The 18,447-nt window shown below is 38.3% G+C and overlaps 5 protein-coding genes and 1 long non-coding RNA gene across 6 annotated transcripts; 5 read left to right on the top strand and 1 right to left on the bottom strand.

Annotated features, from left to right (window-relative positions):
- Positions 1–13: 13 nt before the first annotated feature.
- Positions 14–1,938, top strand: LOC145697886 (uncharacterized). The gene is made up of 2 exons (XM_081775093.1): positions 14–454; positions 705–1,938. Exons 1-2 carry the CDS (start codon positions 186–188, stop codon positions 1,936–1,938), a joined length of 1,503 nt encoding a protein of 500 aa, XP_081631219.1. The 5' UTR covers positions 14–185.
- A 727-nt stretch (positions 1,939–2,665) lies between these two features.
- Positions 2,666–3,578, top strand: LOC145699515 (uncharacterized). The gene is made up of 3 exons (XM_081776789.1): positions 2,666–2,937; positions 2,983–3,187; positions 3,364–3,578. Exons 1-3 carry the CDS (start codon positions 2,878–2,880, stop codon positions 3,549–3,551), a joined length of 453 nt encoding a protein of 150 aa, XP_081632915.1. The 5' UTR covers positions 2,666–2,877; the 3' UTR covers positions 3,552–3,578.
- Positions 3,579–6,998: 3,420 nt separating this feature from the next.
- On the top strand, positions 6,999–8,403 carry LOC145697885 (putative serine/threonine-protein kinase nek1). Its single transcript, XM_081775091.1, has 6 exons — positions 6,999–7,472; positions 7,517–7,609; positions 7,712–7,832; positions 7,873–8,201; positions 8,241–8,311; positions 8,388–8,403. The coding sequence occupies exons 1-6, from the start codon at positions 6,999–7,001 to the stop codon at positions 8,401–8,403; spliced, it is 1,104 nt and encodes a 367-aa protein (XP_081631217.1).
- A 2,188-nt stretch (positions 8,404–10,591) lies between these two features.
- On the bottom strand, positions 10,592–11,447 carry LOC145699606 (uncharacterized). The gene is made up of 2 exons (XR_014134046.1): positions 11,300–11,447; positions 10,592–11,050 (listed from the first exon to the last, which is right to left on the bottom strand). It is a non-coding gene; the product is annotated as an uncharacterized LOC145699606 (long non-coding RNA).
- A 541-nt stretch (positions 11,448–11,988) lies between these two features.
- LOC145697884 (uncharacterized) lies at positions 11,989–15,078 on the top strand. Its single transcript, XM_081775090.1, has 7 exons — positions 11,989–12,105; positions 12,321–12,359; positions 12,447–12,619; positions 13,552–13,630; positions 13,676–13,754; positions 13,999–14,184; positions 14,968–15,078. The coding sequence occupies exons 1-7, from the start codon at positions 12,059–12,061 to the stop codon at positions 15,076–15,078; spliced, it is 714 nt and encodes a 237-aa protein (XP_081631216.1). The 5' UTR covers positions 11,989–12,058.
- LOC145699796 (uncharacterized) lies at positions 14,910–16,105 on the top strand. Its single transcript, XM_081777056.1, has 4 exons — positions 14,910–15,259; positions 15,563–15,676; positions 15,821–15,929; positions 15,982–16,105. Exons 1-4 carry the CDS (start codon positions 15,215–15,217, stop codon positions 16,062–16,064), a joined length of 351 nt encoding a protein of 116 aa, XP_081633182.1. The 5' UTR covers positions 14,910–15,214; the 3' UTR covers positions 16,065–16,105.
- The last annotated feature ends 2,342 nt before the right edge of the window (positions 16,106–18,447 follow it).

Raw genomic sequence — 18,447 nt, 5'->3', positions numbered from 1 at the left:
TGTAAATAGCCAAGGATGTGATTGATCGTCAATGTCAAAACTGGTATCGCTGTACAAAATGCATCAAGATCGATTCCTTTGGAACATGTCTCCCAGAATCGAAAAATTATCACGTGACATTGAATTTTCTCTCCGGAAGATACGAGTGCCCCTTTGACGCAGATTCCTGCGCGCTGAAAACTTGCATGTGCGATGTCGAACTAGCGAATCAAATCGCCCAAAACGCTGGAGAAATTAAAGCATATCTTCTGAACTCGAATGGCTGGGATCCGAGCTTTCAATGCAAACCTTCGAAGAGAGTCGAGCCGGAGTTCGAGGTTGGTCCTATCAGAACGATGAGTTTGGAGAAAAATGATGATGAGCCAGACTCGTGCTGCGGAGACTATCCACAAAGATATCCGTTTAAAAGCTTGGAAAGAGGGTGTTGCGGGAAGAAAACTTTCAGAAAAGATAGGTTTAAGCCTCGAACTTGCTTCTTATAAAATATTAAAGTTTGCAACAAATATTCTAGAGCCGATAATTTGAGGATTATACTAAACCATAATTAGACGAAAATGATGATAAGCAGATAATTCTTATGAATTAATTATTTGATGGTTTTCAAATAATATTACGGACATATTGAAATGCATCTAGTACCTAGGTAGATTAAAATAATCCATATCTACTACCTAATCATTCTATTTTCCACACATTCATTTAAGATTTCAATGCTGTTATGGCGAAGTCGTCCAGCATGGAGAATGCTCCAAGCCCCTGATCTGCAACTGTCAAAACGGTGGAAAATGCATCGAAAAGGGACTGAAAGTATTCTGCTCCTGCATCAACGGCTTTCATGGAGACAACTGCGAGTGGGGAGCCTGTCAGCCCGACCCGTGTTGGAACGGAGAATGCGAAGATAAGATAACAAAAACTGGCATTGCTGGGGCTTTCAAGTGCCACTGCCACGAAGGATGGACGGGGCAACTTTGCGACATTCCATTCAAGGGCGAGTTCAACTTTTTCAATTTTGCGAGACGACTTGATGCGCCCAGGCCGGACGTTGGCGACTTCCGTGGAGAGAACGAAACTGACGTGGAAATTCTAGAAGATAATGACGTTTTTGAATCGACTTTTTCTCAAATATCAACTCCGTCTTCTATCACACAAGAGCCTGTCAATAATTTCTTGGAACTTGAAAACAATGTTAAAAATCCAAAAACTACAACAACAGCACCATCATTCAGCACCACGATTCCAACGACGACAGCAGTGAAAATAACAACTTCAACAAAATCGACGTCAACATCAACCACAAAAACGACAACTACAATACCAGTATCACAAAAAACGACAAGAGCATCATCAACAACAACCACAACAACATCGACGAAAACCACATTATCGTCAACATTATCGACAACACGATCAAAACCATCATCAACTAAAACCTTTAAGACATCATCAAAGACATCCCCTCGTAAAAAGCCCAAGCAAATCAAGTCCCCAAAAACCAAGAAAATCCTCAAAGCAAAAACCCCATCAACAAAACAAGAAAAAGCTCTCCCGAATAAATTTCGCCAGCGAGCATCTCCACCGAAAATCACCAAACCAACAAAGTTGCCAAAAACAAAATCGCCCAAATCAACTCCTCCTTCATTCGATGCTGATCTCTGGAACTTCGACATCGCCACAACCATTTCACCAGAAAGCTGCGATTATTCATCGAAAAAGATTTTGATCGCGATAGAAACTGACGAAGAGCCGCTTTTCAAGAAAATCAAAAAGAATCTCTACGTTTCTGAATTTCTCAAAACCCTTTCCGAAACTGCGGGAATCCAGCTCTTTGGCTCGGCAACCTGTGTAGAAAACCTGACTCAGGGTCCTGCAGCTGAAATGAAAAGCCTCTTTCTGAATCCTGACTCAGGGTTTTTATACAGGTTTTCGAGCCAAATTTAGGTCGAAATCGTTTTCAATGATCGAAAATTCTTCACCGGCAAATCCGAAGAATTAAAAACGAAAACAACAGAGCTCAATCGCCAAAACTGGAATTCTTCAGGCAAAATCCCGCTGAAATTTCTCTCTGGCAAGTTCGATTTTGTCGTTTTCTTCAGCTCCCACCCTCTTTCGGGTGCTTTTTCTTACGAAGCGCGGCTCAGAAAACAACCAATTTTGCATTTCCAACTTTCAAAAGACGACGGAAGCCGTGTTCAAAATTCAAATTTTTACGGGGAGAAAATGTTCTACGTGAATCCTAAGCAGGCCCGTCGATTTGTACCGCTCGTTACAGGTAAGTGTCTGGAATTCCAACGAAAGGGAGAAAAAGGGAATTTTTAGAAGGATTATGTCGCGAGGAATTTCAACAGACAAGTGCTTGTGCTGCGGTCGAAAAAGTGACGTTTCTGAAAAGGGTGGAAAAAATTGGAATTTCGAAAGAAAAAAAAATTTTAAATGAAAAAAGGTTTTGTAGAAAATTTTTGCTTAAAATTATTTTGATCATTTTAATGATAATTAAACAAAATTATTTTATTTAAAAAATTATTTAAAAAATTTTATTTTTCAAAAAATTAAAAAATATTTTTTTTTGAGAAAAAATTAATAAAAAACAGAATCGAATTCTTTTGTAAGTTATTTGAAGGTCAACCTTTAATTAATTTGTTCCTTCCATTTTCAACCCTCCTTCAAATTGACTCTTCTGGCCTTCAATCATCGAAGAACTTTGGCAACAAATTAAAAAGCATTTCAAATTTCATTTCTGCAGCTTGGGAGACGCTGGATCAGCCGAAACTCGATGTTATCTCTTTCGGCAACGCGCAAAAAGGATTATCCGCGAAAGTTAACTTTCAAGATGACCGTTTTGATACCTCACAACAAATTGAAACGAAAATTACCGAAGAAATGAAATGGTTTGGCGGCAAAGCGACTTTTGGAGCTATTTTGGAACGAATTTCAATCCAGGTTCGTTAAAAAATAATTTTTAAAATGATTTTTTTCTATTTTTAGGAAAAAATAATCTTGGTTTCAAACGGCTTTTTCGGCGACCTGAGCGAGATCAAGGCACGACCGAATCTTGTCACAATCGGATTTGACCCAATGAACGCGATTTTAAGGAGCTCTCTCGAGGATCTGGCGCAAGGAGATGCGAGACGCGTCTTTTTCGCGAGGAATAAAGAGGATTTGGAAGGGATCTCGGCCGACATTCCTTCAGGTTTTGCTTTTACACTGCTGAAAATCGAAAAGCCGATTGCGGCTTCGAACTCGAAAAAGACGGAAAAGCCGCGCTTCGGCTTTTTTCAGCTCGAAGCCATAAGCGGCTTGTCGATTTTCAGCATTTTTAAAAAAATTGTTCTTTATTATGAGTTCCAATATTCAAACTGTTTCTAGCGCTCTGTGCTGCTGGGGAAAATTTCGAAGTCCCCGACTTTTCTATCCCGGAAAAGACACTCTTCGAGTTCGCAAGTGGATATCGCGCGAGACTCAATTCCTTTCCCTCAAACATGCCTGGTTTTGCCGACTGGAAAGCTGGAAAACAACCCTTTTTGAACTACAATCGAGAGTATACTGATTTCTGAATAAATCTTACAAGCGAATTACGTAATAAAAGGAGCAATAAAATATTCAGAATGATCATAATCATTGTCCATTTCCATTAATTTTCCAATATTATCTGTACTAGTAAATGAGCTCATTAAAAAGATCAAGGGCATTTTGTTTCGAAAAAATTGCATAACACTTTTTTATTTCGAAATTTTTTACACAAGGAGAAAATTGGATTTGAGCAGGAAATAAGTTTTCAACAAGTTTTTTCGCTTTTTTTGTCACATGACCTTTTTCGGGTCAAAAAGGAGCAAAGGAAGAGGATCAGCTGATTTCTTTCATCGACCATTTGTTAACCGACTTTTGTCGCGAGAATTTTCGCTTTTCGGAGCTCAGGGGCGTCGATTTTTGGACGATTTGAACTGGAGTTTTTGGAAGAGTTTTCGGAGAATTTCTTGATGAAATTGGTTCTGAAGCTGTTTCGGTTTTCGCTCGTTGAATTGGACAGGCGGATTTTGGGCAACGAGGAGTGGAGCTGGGAGTTTTTCGCATATGCGCAAATTTCTTAGCAAAAGATAAATAGCGGAAACGATTTTTGGTTAAAATGAACGACTTTTTAAAAATGCCCGAAGGCACAAAGAGAAACTTCGAAGACGCTCCTTTTATACAGTTGGTTTCCTATTTTCCGGAGTCCACTTTTCCGGACAATTTTCAGATTTTAAGGCCTTTGAGTGAGTCACTGCAAAATCGACCATGGACCATGGTCCAATTTTCCGGACTTTTTTCAAATTTTATTGACAGGTTATAATTTTTTTTTGGAAAAAAGAGGGAATCGACGGCTGAATTAAATTCTTTTCGGGCGCAAGTGGACCTTGTTGGCGAGATTTCCATCGATTCTCAGAAGCTATAAGTTTAGTCCGTGGTAAATCGACTTTTAGACTGAACAATGTCTGTTTCTCGAAAAAATTTAAGTATACATGGTGGGACATGCATTTACATCCGGTGACCCGTTTTTCCGGACATTTTTTCGAAGACCAGGGGACAAAATTTGTCCGGAAAAAAGGAAACCAACTGTATATGTTTGTGTTCCACTGTGGCACGAGAATGAAATCGAAATGGAAACCCTTACCAAGTCGCTTATTTGGTAAGCTTTTGCGACTTATTTTGGACATATTTTTGTTTTTTAGGTTGATAAAGCATAGAAAAAGTCATCCGAAAAAAGACTTTGACCTTGAGACTCATTTATTTTTCGACGACTCTTTCGACAGAACCACATTTGGAAAGGAAACGAATAAGTGGGTCAATCAGTACTTGCGAATTCTTCAAAGACTGTTCGTTGAAAACGGCGAAGAAAATGTTAGAAATCAAGGGAGAATAAGCGAAACGCCTTATGGTGAGCGAATGGTGTTCCGTGCTTTTGGAGCTGATCTGACTATTCATTTGAAGGATTCTGAAAAAATCAAGAGAGGAAAAAGATGGTCGCAAGTTATGTACATGAATTATCTCTGCAACTGGAAAATTGGGCAGGAACAGGAAAGGTTACATAATAAAACATATATTTTCAATAATGAACAAATTGCCTCATTTGGTCAAAAATTAACTTTTTCTAAGATGAAAGACTCAAATGGTAGAAGAGCAGACGAGAAAAATTCGTTTATTCTAGCGCTCGATGGCGACGTCGATTTTCAACCGAAGGATTTCGATCTTGTTCTCTCAAGAATGCTCAAGTCATCTAAAATCGGCGCTTGTTGCAATCAAATTCAACCAAACGGAACTGGTAAAAATCATTTGTTGATTGAAAATATAGATTTCTTAGGACCACTGGTTTGGTTTTAGCATTTCGAGTACGCAATACAACATTGGTTTCAAAAGTCAACTGAGCAGCTTCTTGGCTCTGTCTTATGCTCGCCTGGTTGTTTGAGCCTACTGAGAATGTCCACGATAAAGACTGTTTTGAGCGATTATGCGAAAGAAGCATCAGATGCGAGGACAAAACTTATCTTTGATCAAGGAGAGGACAGATATCTCTGCACTCTTATTCTACTCTCCGGCGCTAGAATTGAGTACGAAGCAAACAGTCGATGCAAAACCTTTGCGCCGGAGGATTTCGAAACATTTTTCAAGCAGCGACGAAGATGGAGAAGAAGCATTTTTCTCACCATTTTCGAGCTCGTCGCGTAAAGAAAAGAAGCAGTGAAAAATAACGGACGGTTGAACAGATTTTTCATCTTTTACGAAGCTTTTTGCTTGCTCGTTTCATCTCTTAGCGTCTCGACAATGCTTTTGGTTATCTGGGACTTGCTTGAAATCTCTGCTGTTGGCTTCATATCTAGATGGGAAGCCTTTGCCATCCAGTTATTATGTATTCAATCATTTGTGCGACTGATTTGGAAGAATTGAAATTGCTGGCGGCGAAGGTCCTTTCTTTAATCTACGTCTGCTTGATGGTTCTTCCTTTTGTTATTCCTGATTTTTGGACTTTGAGGCTTTTTCTTGACCCTCTTGTTTTGACAGTTTTTGCAATAGCGGCTATTTATTTGATATCGACCATACTCTTCTTTGATTTCAAGAGTTTTTTCAACAGTGTCATCTATGCTCTTTTTATCCAAATGAATACGATTTTCCTCCAGGTAATTTCCGATTCTTTTTTCTTCATTTTCATCTTCGTAGATTTACATGATCGCAAATATGAACAATATCAGTTGGGGAACGCGATGTTCAACATCTAGTCCTCAAGAAAATTCAATTTACGAACACATTGCCGCGACAAAGAAAGACTATTTTTTGAAAAACACCAGCCGAAAATTTTCATCATTTACTGATCCACTGGAGGAACAATTCTGGGCAAAAATGCTCAGCGCTGGAGTTGGTCATCTAAGTCCCTTGTCTGACGCAAAGAAGAAATAGATGGCTGAAAAAATGGAAAAAGACCTAAAAAAATTCAGGTGAACTTTGAATTTCTTTAAAATTTCATTATTTTTGAAGAAACAAAATTGCCGCAGTCACGACTTTCGCCAATTTCGCCTGGTTTCTTTTCGCTCTCATCATTAAATTATTTGCAGCACCGAAGTCGAAATTTCTGAAGCTGCTCTACTTATTTCCCTTTCTAATAATGACATCACCACAAACTCTCTGTATGCTTGTTCATACAGTTTTTACAATAATAAATATGATGGAAATTTAGCTTGCCTTTTCTTATTTATAATTTCAAAAGTCATTTTCGCTTTCTAATCAAATTTCTAAGAGTTTGAATAATTAAGGGCAAGGTCGATGAACCGAAAAAAATTGGGACTCAAGTAAATCTCATTTATCATTTTCTGTTCAGAACTTGCGCGTTTCAAAATTCAAAAATGTTAAAAGCCAATAAACTCAGATTCCATGGCGATGGAACTTGTAACATTCGACCCGCTCTGCTTTTGATTACACAACTGCACAAGAGACAGAGAGAGAAGGATCTTTTTCTATTTTTAATAAATTCAAAAATGTCGCGAACTTTGAAAAACGGTCGTTTTGCGTCAATCGAGGATGCTCAATTCGAAAACGATCGCGGCGTCACCAAAGCTATCGACACCGAAAGCGGCGCTTCTGTAATGATCAAGTGGATCACCGTCAAGGGGCCTCGAACTATCATCGCCGCGGAAGAAGAAGCTGGAATTTTGCGAGATTTGAGCGTAGAGAGCCAGTTTATCGTTAGATTCGTCGACTTTTTGCCCAAAGTTTCTCCAGAATGGTGGGAGTGGAATGCTTTTTCTTTCATCGTGATGGAGTTCTGCCCTGAGGGATCTTTGAAAGACTGGATTGAGGCGAGGAGAGAACAGGGAAGACGGACTTCCGTCAAGGAAGCGACTTTAATTGCGACACAACTTGCTATGGCGCTGAGTTTTTGCCATTCGAAGAAGATTGCGCACTTGGATGTCAAACCGGCGAATGTTATGATGATGGCCGACGGATGCACTGTAAGATCTTTGATTATAGTGTTCCAAATATCGAGGATATTTAGATCAAACTTGGCGACTTCGGCATTTCGACTCTTCTCGACTCGGTTCGAGACACCATCACAACCAAAGGCTTGCAAGGGGTCGTCGAACATACGGTTCTTTATATAACTCCAGGAAAGTTTTCACAGATATAATCAAATATATAGAAGAAGTGAAAGTACGATTGAAAATAAACAAAAGAATTTTTGCGAAATCAGGTCGACTCAAAGTCGCCGAGAATCGATGTTTGGGGCTTCGGACTTGTTCTTCAAGAATTGATCACTTTGGAACACGCTTTTGGCCGGCATAATGCACAACCAGCAGATGATCGCAGAATCGGTAGAATAAACAAGCAAGAACTTTTTGAAAGAATTTTCAGTGAAAAACATGAAAAGAACAAAACGAACTCCTTTCTCTGAAATTTTGGGAGAAAACAACGATTTCACCGATTTCGAAGTTCTCATTCAAAAATGCCTCAATCCTTCAAGGGAATCTCGCCCAGACAACATGATGATGGTCAAAAACGAAGAAATCTTCGCCGAAGTCGTGGAAAGAATCGAAAACGGAGAACTTCCAAGTGACATCATGGCCACTCCTGCTCAAATAATCAAGAAGCTGCGAGAAGAAAACGAGCAAAAAGATCGACAAATTCAGATGCTCGAAAATATTGTCAACAAACAGATTCGCGAAAATGACAAAGTCAAACAGGTGAGTTTTAATTTTTTGTCGTTGGCTAAAATATTGAAGGAATTCGATGCTCAGCGGGAAAACTGGGAAGAAGAATCGGCGAAATTCAAGCAAGAAATAAATATTCTTCAGCGAGAATCTGTGGCTTCAAGAAAACGGGATCAGGTTTTTTCATTTTTTAGAAGTATTCAATTTCGATCTTTTTAGGAATGGAATCAACTAAAATTTGAGCGAAAAAACTGGCAAAAAGAAGCAGAAAAAATGCGGCGAGAAATTCAAGAGCTTCAAAAAAATCTGAAAAGCCTTCTCGACGAAAACGATCGAAATCAACGAAAAATTGGAGAAATGGACTTGCAAAGAAATCGATTTCGAATTGAAAGCGAAAATCAGAAGAAAGAAAATGAAGAGCTGAAAAGGGAAATTCAGAAGTTTGGAAAAGAAAAGGAAGAAAGGGAGAAAAGAAAAGAGACGAGGGTGAAACAGCTGATGAAATTGGAGAGAGAAATTGGAGTGAAATATGTGAACGATTTATATTATCTTGCTGGGTGCTACTATGGCGATGATCGGAGTATTAAACATGGCGGACCAAGAGACGGATTCAACAAAGAGGTGTTACGAAGCGTGCTTAGACTCCTTGCTCTTGGTGGGCGAGTAAACATAAAGGAAAGAGAGTTTTAAATTTTAAAAATCAAAAACGAATTTTCAAAAACTCTCTTCGAAGTTATGCACTCATATCGACGAGAAGGCCGCTTTCGAAGACTGGGAGTTGGAATATCGTGCCGCCTGCAAAAGCAATGGAAATGGAAGGATTTCTCCAAAAGAGGACGCGAACCACTATCTCTGGATCAAGAGCAAAGGTTAAGATTTTGAATTTGAATTTTTGAAATTTATTTTTAGAAAACTTCCGATTTCACGCGGTTGTTCAGCAATTTCGTGGCGACGATGGAATCATCAAAGACACGAAGGAGATGACGAGCGTGCCGGATGGAGGACGACAATTGCTTAAAATAAAATTTGTGTGCGGAAGTGCTATTCGTTTCAATATCTTCTTGCTGTGAATTTTTTCTGGGATCTTTTGTAAATTCGCAAAAAAAAAGTTGATCCATTTTAAAGATTTTTTAAAATATTGTTTTCTTTAAATTTTCAAACCAACGCAAAAATGTGCATCAAAGGGGACAAAAAATAGTCGAAGATGCTTCATTTATTTCCGTAACTTCTTTTGTTTTTTTTTTGTTTACTTAGTTAATTGTTGGATAGAACATTTTAGCCGAGATAAGACTGCCTTCCCTATTCACTCAATCGGAAAATGATAACACTTGCAGCCCTGCACTTGCCGTTGTAGATTTTTATTGATAAGACTCAACCCCTTCTGCGTGCAGGGGCAAAGTTGTAGAAGAATTCTCGATTGATTTAAAAGTTAGTTTTCAGGCATCAAAGAAAACTAGAAATCTTGGCTACCGGGGACTCCCAGTACCAATTTTGGCAAGGCAAAATTTAAGTCAACCAGGAACGCCCGCTCCGCGGGTTCAATGGTAAGAAACTTACTGATTCGGACAGGGTTCACTTTTATTTACCCACCTACTATTGTTCCGACTGAAATATTTCGATAAAATATCACTCGAAAAGCCGAAATTGGTACTCCCAGTACCAAAATTGGTACTGACAGTAACAAAAAGCTTTGGTACTGCGAGTCCCCGACGCCCGAAATTTTTGCAGGCATCAGAATCATGCTTCAACGCAAGTGAAGAGGATAGAAACAGCAATATTTCCAAGTTTCCATGTTAGAACTCATTCCTTTACAAGAGCTTTGAGTCATTGGTTTCGACATCTTGTGCATTGAAAAACTTTACGGCGAAGTCATTGAATTCTCAAAAAATACGAGATCGACTTCGTTTGCGTTTTCATACATTTCCGCCGACGGGCTTAGATAATCATTATTTGTAATATCATTCTGTGGATTTTTTTTTTCTTGTTGAACTTGTCAGGATTGATAGTGAAAGTTCTGTTCTGATCATCATTGTACTTTGCCAAAGACGATTTCGGAAAATCTTTTCTGGACGAGGAAAGAGAAACTGGTCGAATTCGTCCCTTCTCTTTTTTCGTATTCTGTTTGGTGGTTGTTGAATTCATTTTTTTCCTCGGGTTTCTGGGTCGCCACTGAATATGTCACGAATGTCACGATTACTGAATATGTCACGAAAGCCGAAACGTGTTGTTTTGTTTTTAGTTGATTCTAGAAACTTTTTCGACGAAACGAGATTGGGTAGCATCATTTTAAACAACATTTAAAACCCACTCAAAAGTGCAAAAAAAGTCAAAAAAGGCATTGAATAGTATTAAAAATTGAATATTATTTTATAAGACCAAAAATCAAGGGCATTTTGTTTCGAAAAAATTGCATAACACTTTTTTATTTCAATTTTTTTTACACAAGGAGAAAATTGGGATTTTAGCAGGAAATAAGCTTTCAACAAGTTTTTTTGCTTTGTTTGTCACATGACCTTTTTTCGGGTCAAAAAGGAGCAAAGGAAGAGGATCAGCTGATTTCTTTCATCGACCATTTGTTAACCGACTTTTGTCGCGAGAATTTTCGCTTTTCGGAGCTCAGGGGCGTCGATTTTTGGACGATTTGAACTGGAGTTTTTGGAAGAGTTTTCGGAGAATTTCTTGATGAAATTGGTTCTGAAGCTGTTTCGGTTTTAGCTCGCTGAATTGGGCAGGCGGATTTGGGGCGACGAGGAGTGGAGCTGGGAGTTTTTCGCATTCGGACTTGGGAAGAGGAGGAGCTGCTGATAGAGTTTTCTGATTGGTTGGAGGAGTTGGAGTCGGTGGAGGTTTGACGACGGCCCATTTCGCGGGCTTGGCGGAGTCTAGATTTTTTGGTAAAAAGAAGGTTAAAATGAGGTGTTCTCTGGAACCGACAGAAAAATTTCGAAAAATTTTGCATAGAAATTTTCAACGAATCAGAAGCCCGAATTCAGCGAATTGGCCAATCAGCAGCCGAGTTGCCGCCCACGCAAAATTTGTCGAAGTTTTTTTGTCGAAAAAATAGGATTTTTTAATTTAATTTTTTTTTGCATGAAAATAAGTTCTTATCTAAAAAAAGCCTCTTGACTTACATGATGTAATCATAATGAATATCTTCGCTGGTCGGAATGCCCGCTAGTTCGGCAGGACTCAAAGTCTGCGAGCTCGCTGGCTGGTCCAAACTCTTCCACCACTTCGACGCGGATGATAAACTCTTTTTCAGCAAATTCTGTTTCGACATTTTTTCGTTTGTATTTTTTCGCTAGTACAGTTTCCGCGTCAGCTTTTATTTGTGCCCAGAGGGACTCTTGCGCGCCATCAGTGACAGTGAGTATGAGCTGCTTACTGTAATTTCAGATGGCAGTGTTTCATTTCAGACTATCTGGCAGAGGGTGAGACGAAGTTCAGACATAATTTATGGCCTGGCAATATTCTTTATTGCGGATCTGAATATTTAAATTTTGATATGAAACTTCTGAAATGTCCGTTTATATAAAATCATTTTAGTTAGATTACTGTCAAAAATTTCGACTCAAAATTGAGAAACCGCTTGCGGCTTCGAGTACCATAATAAATTAGCCGCGCAAAGCGCGGCTTCTTTGTCTTATTTTACTCGAAGCCGCAAGCGGCTTTTCGATTTTGAATCGAAATTTTTGACAGTAATTCAATTACAGTGATTCTTATAAATCGCTTTTTAGCATGATTCATTTTCATTTGAGCAAGAAAGGATGAAAAAGCAGCTCAGTGCATCAAAAAGAAGAAAAAGTCAACCGAGCTCGGAGTCAAATCGCTTATCCTCTGAGAGACAGCTAAAAATACGTAAAAGCCGACATAAGAGAGGATCAAGGAGGATGAGGACGCTACAAATCGCGGCGGTTAATCTTCTTGCCGTGCAGAGGTAATGGGGTTAATGACGTCAACTCTATTTGACTAAAAAAACCCTGAAACCTTCGAAAAATATTTGACTCAAAAGTGAAATTTCGGATCAAAATTGGTTTGATTTTTGGAGCTTATGAGAAGACAGGGGGTTATTTTGGTGTATTTTAGCCATATTTTATCAGCCTCAATATTCCTTCAATAATTATGGACAGCGCTACTAATTAACCATTTTAGTCAAATGTCGGATTCAGATATTGGCTCATATGACGCAAGGAAAGGGTAACAACTGATGATTTTGCAAATTCCAAAGCCAAAATGACGTTTGAATTTGGAATCAGAAAATGAACCCCTTTTTAAAAGCTACTATATGGACAACTATTATGATTACTATTACGATGACGTGGATGAGTTTGGAGAAAGGAAGAAAAAGAAGAAGAAGAAACAGCAGAATAAGAATAAAGTAAATTATTATGAGGAACTACCGAGTTATCTGAATGGAAAGGATGAATATGGCGAAATCGATGAAACGATGGGTAAGTACGATTTTCGACTCAAATTTTCGAACAAATTTTGAATCAAAAAAGCAAGAATTCTGGTGAGACAGTATCTTAGTAACTGTATTCATACAGTATTAGCCTTCATCGGTCGGTCTGCCTGTCATCTACAGACTGATTCTTACAGTTTCTGACTGTAAAACAGGACTTTTTGTTTTTCCTCGAAATCAGACCACCCCTCTTCTCAAAATTGCCTTTTTGCCATATTCCGGCTGCTCAGACTGGAAAGCAGGGACGCTTACCAACTGACAGTGGCACTCAGTCTCCACTCTGATTCCCATTTTTTTTCTTCTGAGCGTCATTTTGTGTATAATTGATGCGTCTGACAGGCGGCTTATTTACAAATACAATAAAGATAATGATCATCGACAATGTCTATTCGGCCCTGAGCTGCGAAAACGTCAAATTCTAATCCCGCAATATTTTATTCAAATCTCGATTGTGCAACTGAGTATTATCTCGTGCATTCTATTGCTTTTGAGTTACCAATGACGTAATCATTTGAAACATACAGGTAACATACAGTATTATGGTCCATAATTTATGGAGAATTTTAAACTCGGCCTTTGATTCGTCGTTTGATAAAAAAAGCAGTTCTGATTGGCCAATTAAGCGAATTGGGGATCATGATTGGCGGTTAAGAAAAATTAAGGCTTTTAATAGGCTCGAAATGAAAATGATGATTTTTGATTGGCTAATTGAACATTCGCGGGCAAAAAATTCTTCGCATGGAAAAACGGAGCTTCTGATTGGCCGATGAACCAAAAAAAGGATTTTGATTGGCTTGTTGGCGAAAAGAAGTCTTTTGATTGGTCTCGAGATTTTAGGCCCTTTGAATGGCTTGTTCACCCGATAAAGGCTTTTGATTGGTTTTGATTCTTAATTTGAACTTCAGAATTTTTTGTTTTTAGGCCACAATGGTCACCAATGCTGGAAGTGTCACTCTGCCTCGTACGAAGAGTGCGTTTCTGAAGGCTACTACGTAAACTGGTAACTTATTTGGCTCGCTAAGAAAATCGCTCAATTTTTAATCAGCAAGGATGAGCAGTATCATTGTGACATCAGAGAAAATCGACATTTTGGCAATGTGACCAAGGTTCATATGGGCTGCAAGGTAAATAAACGCAAAATTTCAGTAATAAGGAAAACATCATCAAGAGCCTGTCAAGGCTCTGATTCTTCTCCTCCTCGTCTCCGAGATTCGTGTCAATTTTGGAGATAGACATAGTCAATAAGAACAGATCATCCGTCTTTTAATCCGATCTCCGCGATGAGCATTTCAATGTGTCGGAAATCGCCGATCATTCTTTTCAATAACTCTTTTTTTAATTTTTTTCGATAAATCGTTTTTTCTTTAGCAATCGAAGGCCTGCCTCGCCGAATTTGAGCAAAATGACAAGTTCTATGGGCGAGATCTTCCAAAAGTAATGGGCTTCAACTTTTTCTTTGGGCAAACTGAAGGAACGGAAATTCGAAATGAAGAAATTAAATTTCATTGTCATTTTATTGTGACTCTCTGGTGTGGATGTAGATGCGTTCGAACAGTTAGAATTGTAGCTTCATTTCAAAAAATTTAAATTTGCCATACTGGAAACTGGCGACGATTTAACTTCTTAGATTCCCTTTGGAATTCATTTTAAAAATGAATTATATTTATGATGCATCTTTGAGGCGAAAGATCTGATTTTATAGCATGATTTTTGAATTGATAGCGCTAGAGAACCCCTTATCTTCGCGAGATCGGTTTCCTGCTGAGAACATCTGCCCTAGTTTTTTACGAATGGAACATCAGTGATGTCTTAGTTGAATCCTTTTTGCTTTTGAATTTTTTAACAGATGTTATTTGATTTTGGATTTTGGGTCGTTCTGTAAAAATTGCTCTGTTTGAAGATATTCGATTTTTTTGAAAAAATCTTCAGAAAAATGAGTTTCATAAAGTTTCCAAGTCAATAACGAGGCTTATCTTTTTCGTCAGAGATTTTCGTAAGATATTATTTCAGGCTCGATTCGATTTTTCGTAGATTTCTTTACGAGAGCGTGAGATCCCTCCTTGATCCAGTTCGAAATTTTGTACTTCCGTATTTTCCTTTTTCCCCGTAAAAAGACCAGCCCGGGCCGTACCATCAATGCTTCCCTGCGAATTCGACGATTGAAGTGTCCATCTGCCGTCAATGCTGCACTGACAACAAGGAACTCGTCAAAAGATCGCATAATTCGTATTTTGGTGACGCAAAACAGGAACCAACAGTTGTTTTGAAAATTAGCCAAATTACGACGAATTGACTTGTTATAAAAAGAAGAATGTGTTTGAGTCGTTTTTGACGTAGCTGAAGTGCAATTATAATTGGACAGATGGATCGCTCGACACGGAGCAAGAATGGAACGATAAAACAAACCATCCTCTTCTAGAAGAAGATGACGAAGAAGAAGAAGCCTGATTTGAGAAGATTCATGATTTCTGAAATAAAAAAGTCTTGATGAGTTATTAGTGCTTTTCTCTGAATCAATTTTCGGCCAGACCGGAAGTCGAAGAAAAGATTTTCAAAGATTAAATCAAAGGCAACTGAAAAAAATATGTCTTTAGAGATCAATGATATCAGCTGCATCCCTCAGTCCAAGGTAAGTTTTCGAGGCGGTTTTACTAGAAGGGGGTTGGAAGAGGCAGACGAATTGATTTCGAAACCATGTGTTGAAAACCTGAGTCAGGGTGCGAAAAATCTGTAAAGAAGCTCCGCGGCTTTTCATTACAGATCTTTCTGATCCTGACTCAGGTTTTCTACACTGGTTACTGAGGCCAGCCGTCGAAACTTTGGCTGAAGGAATCGACTTTCCGTTATCTCCCCTGTCAAGAGTTTTCGAGCATTTTGACCACCCTAATAAAGATAATAATTTAGATTTGAACGAAAGTGAGTAATTTTTCAGGGTTCTGATCAACCAGATCCAATCTACAGCGGAACCACGCTAAAACGTCTTCCTGGACGTTTCATCGACTCTCCAGGCAAACCCGATGCTCATGGATATCTTCTCAAATCGAACGTAAGCAATTATACTCCACCCTAGTTACTCCAGTATCAATAATTGAAATAGAACGACTCTGACAGAGCCAAATCGGTACGATCTTCCAAACGAGAATAATAAATAAAAATTGAGTATCTAACAAACTGACTGGATTCTTACTAGACCCCGAAACAACAAGAAGGAGGTCCATCAGCTGATTCCGCAGGATTAGGATCGATCTCGTCCAACGACGGCCCCTTGGACTGGAAATGGACAGCTAAAGATGTCGCACGTGAGTTGATTTATTTAATTCTCGATTATGAATCACGTGATCCCCAATTAAGATTTCGACGCATACGAGCGCGAAGGAGCCAACCGAACTCGTTATTTCAATTCCATCAAATTTGACCTCACCAAATTTGAATAAATGAACGTTCATCCCTTCTTTTAATCTGAAAAGAAAAAATATATCACGTGGTTAGATCATTTCGGAGTCACATGAAATTGATTAAAACGAACTCGGGGCGACCCGAATTCATATTTTATTTGATCATTTTCGAACTGGGTTGAAAAGTATTGAAGTTGTTTCGTCCATGAAAATTGATGGTCGTGGACGGTTGACATCTTTTGATCCGACAATCAGGCCTAGAAGACAAATGCTAGAATTAAGGAGAGCACACCCTTAGGGATAATTCTTGGGGAGGTGTATGGAACCGACAAAAAATTTCGACAAATTTTGCATGGAAATTTTAAACCAATGAGAAGCCCAGATTCGGCAAACCAGCCAATCAGCAGCCGAGTAGCCGCCCACGCAAAATTTGTCGAAATTTTTTTGTCGGTTCCAGACACCAACCTTAATTTTTAGGGTATGGAATCCATACTATGGATCCTTAAAAATAATGTCTTCTTGTATATTTAATAAAGTGATACCCTTATTTTTTTCCTGAGTCTTAGAAAAAATTTGCTTTCTTCTTACATTCAAAAATGAAATTTTAGCAGAGAACATTATGTTTAAGAATGTCTTACATTCAAATTATCATATTTTAGAAAATACTTTATGAAAAACACAAAATTTCTTGTTGAAAATGGCATTTTTGTCAAGATCTCAAAATAAGAGAGTTACACCCTTATTTGACATTAAAATAAAAGAGGAATTGTTTTTTCCTCGATTAGATTTTGATATTTTTTCATCTACAATTCTCAAAAAATAATGACACATTTATTTTTGAGAGAAAAATAAGGGTGTAAGCAATAGTAAAATCAATAAAATAATGTGACATCATCATTTTGCGAGATTCACAAAAATGCAATTTAACAAAAATCTTTCTCGTTTTCCGACGTCAGTTGAGAAAACAAGCAGTTTGAGCGTTTGTTATCACGAGTTGTTTTACCAAGACGGTCTTGTCCCTGGCGATTATGGCATTTGGCGTAAAACAAATAAAGCAGAACTTGAAGCGACTTACGTAGAAAGGCGATTCTGCGCAACGTCCAGCGCAGACGTATTTCTAGCAAAGGGCTCTTGAGCTGATCACGTGAGTTTAGAAGTGCAACCGGGTTGCACTTGAAATGCATTTTGTAAGCACAAGCTTACGTTGTTCCTGCTTCTATTCCTGGCAAATTCAAGGAAGAATTACTATAATTATTTCGACGAAAATATATGACAATTTTAGTCCTCTTTTTTTCGATTATTTTGAAGTCAAAAGCCCCTCCTGAAAGAATAAGCCGCTCGAACGCAGCATCCAAAACATCTAAAAATAATTTTAGGGTCAGATTTAAGGAAGTGACACCCTTATTTCTCTTTCTATTCTAAGAAGAGTTTTCGTGTAGTCAACCTTTTATTTTTGAAAATGAGAAGCAATTTGCGGCTTCGAGCGAAACGAGAAAAAAATCCGCGCATTATTAAAAAAGCGCAGCTAAATTTCGTCTAGCTCTGAGCCGCTTGCGGTTTTTCGTTTTCAAAAAAAAAAGAAGAAGAAGATTTTCTTGAAAAAGTCTTTTTAGAATTGAACGAGAAATAAGGGTGTCATTTCCTTAAATCTGACATTTTGGAAGCTCAAGAATCCTGACCTACCCATATCTGTCCTAGGAACAGCTTCAACATTTTTCCTCGCTTTCTTGTTCTGCTGAAAAAGCCCCGCCAACAGCGCCTAGGAAGAATTCGAAAAAGAATCCCGCAGTTTTGGTTAAACAGCCAGTTTCGAAATGAAAAGGACTTCTGAGAAGCTTCAAGCTGAGAATGACAAGCCGCAAATTGGCCAAGTAATGAGGGTGATAAGCGAAGCAGGTGCTTTTTCTTGTGTTTTGCTTACGTACCAGCTCGTCGTTTAGCAGACGATGGGCTTTAAACGAGCTTCGAAAATAGCAAAAAATTGGTAAAAAAAAATGATTGAAAATAGAAACTGCATTTTCAAAAAGCCTAAAAAGCGCTTTGGCTGTTTCTTATGAAAACAAACGATTTTAAAAAAATGGTCAAACGAAACCCTGCCTGTTTCTTTTTGCAGTTTCTCGCGAATCGCCATTTAGTAGACTTGAAAGATTTGATGAGAAAGTAGTTGAGTGGACGGTTTTTAAAGATCATTTTTGAATAAAATATTCATTTTATGAGATAATGACTGTTAGATCAATTAATTTATAAGGGGCAATAGAGTTTGAAATGAGGGGTAAACAAGAGCAAACTATGAACTTTATAGAAGTAGCTAAGTCCTTTTTTAGAAAGGTTCTTGAAGAAAAAACGTAATTAAATTTTTAAAATTTAAAAAAATAATAAAAATTTTATCATTCTAATTTTTGAGTCCTGAACTATTTCTAAA

Source organism: Oikopleura dioica, chromosome 2 (genome assembly GCF_907165135.1).
Source record: "Oikopleura dioica chromosome 2, OKI2018_I68_1.0, whole genome shotgun sequence".
NCBI classification, from domain to species: Eukaryota; Metazoa; Chordata; class Appendicularia; order Copelata; family Oikopleuridae; genus Oikopleura; species Oikopleura dioica.
The sequence above is the reverse complement of the archived record's forward strand: the minus strand, read 5'-3'. Positions and strand labels throughout refer to the sequence as shown.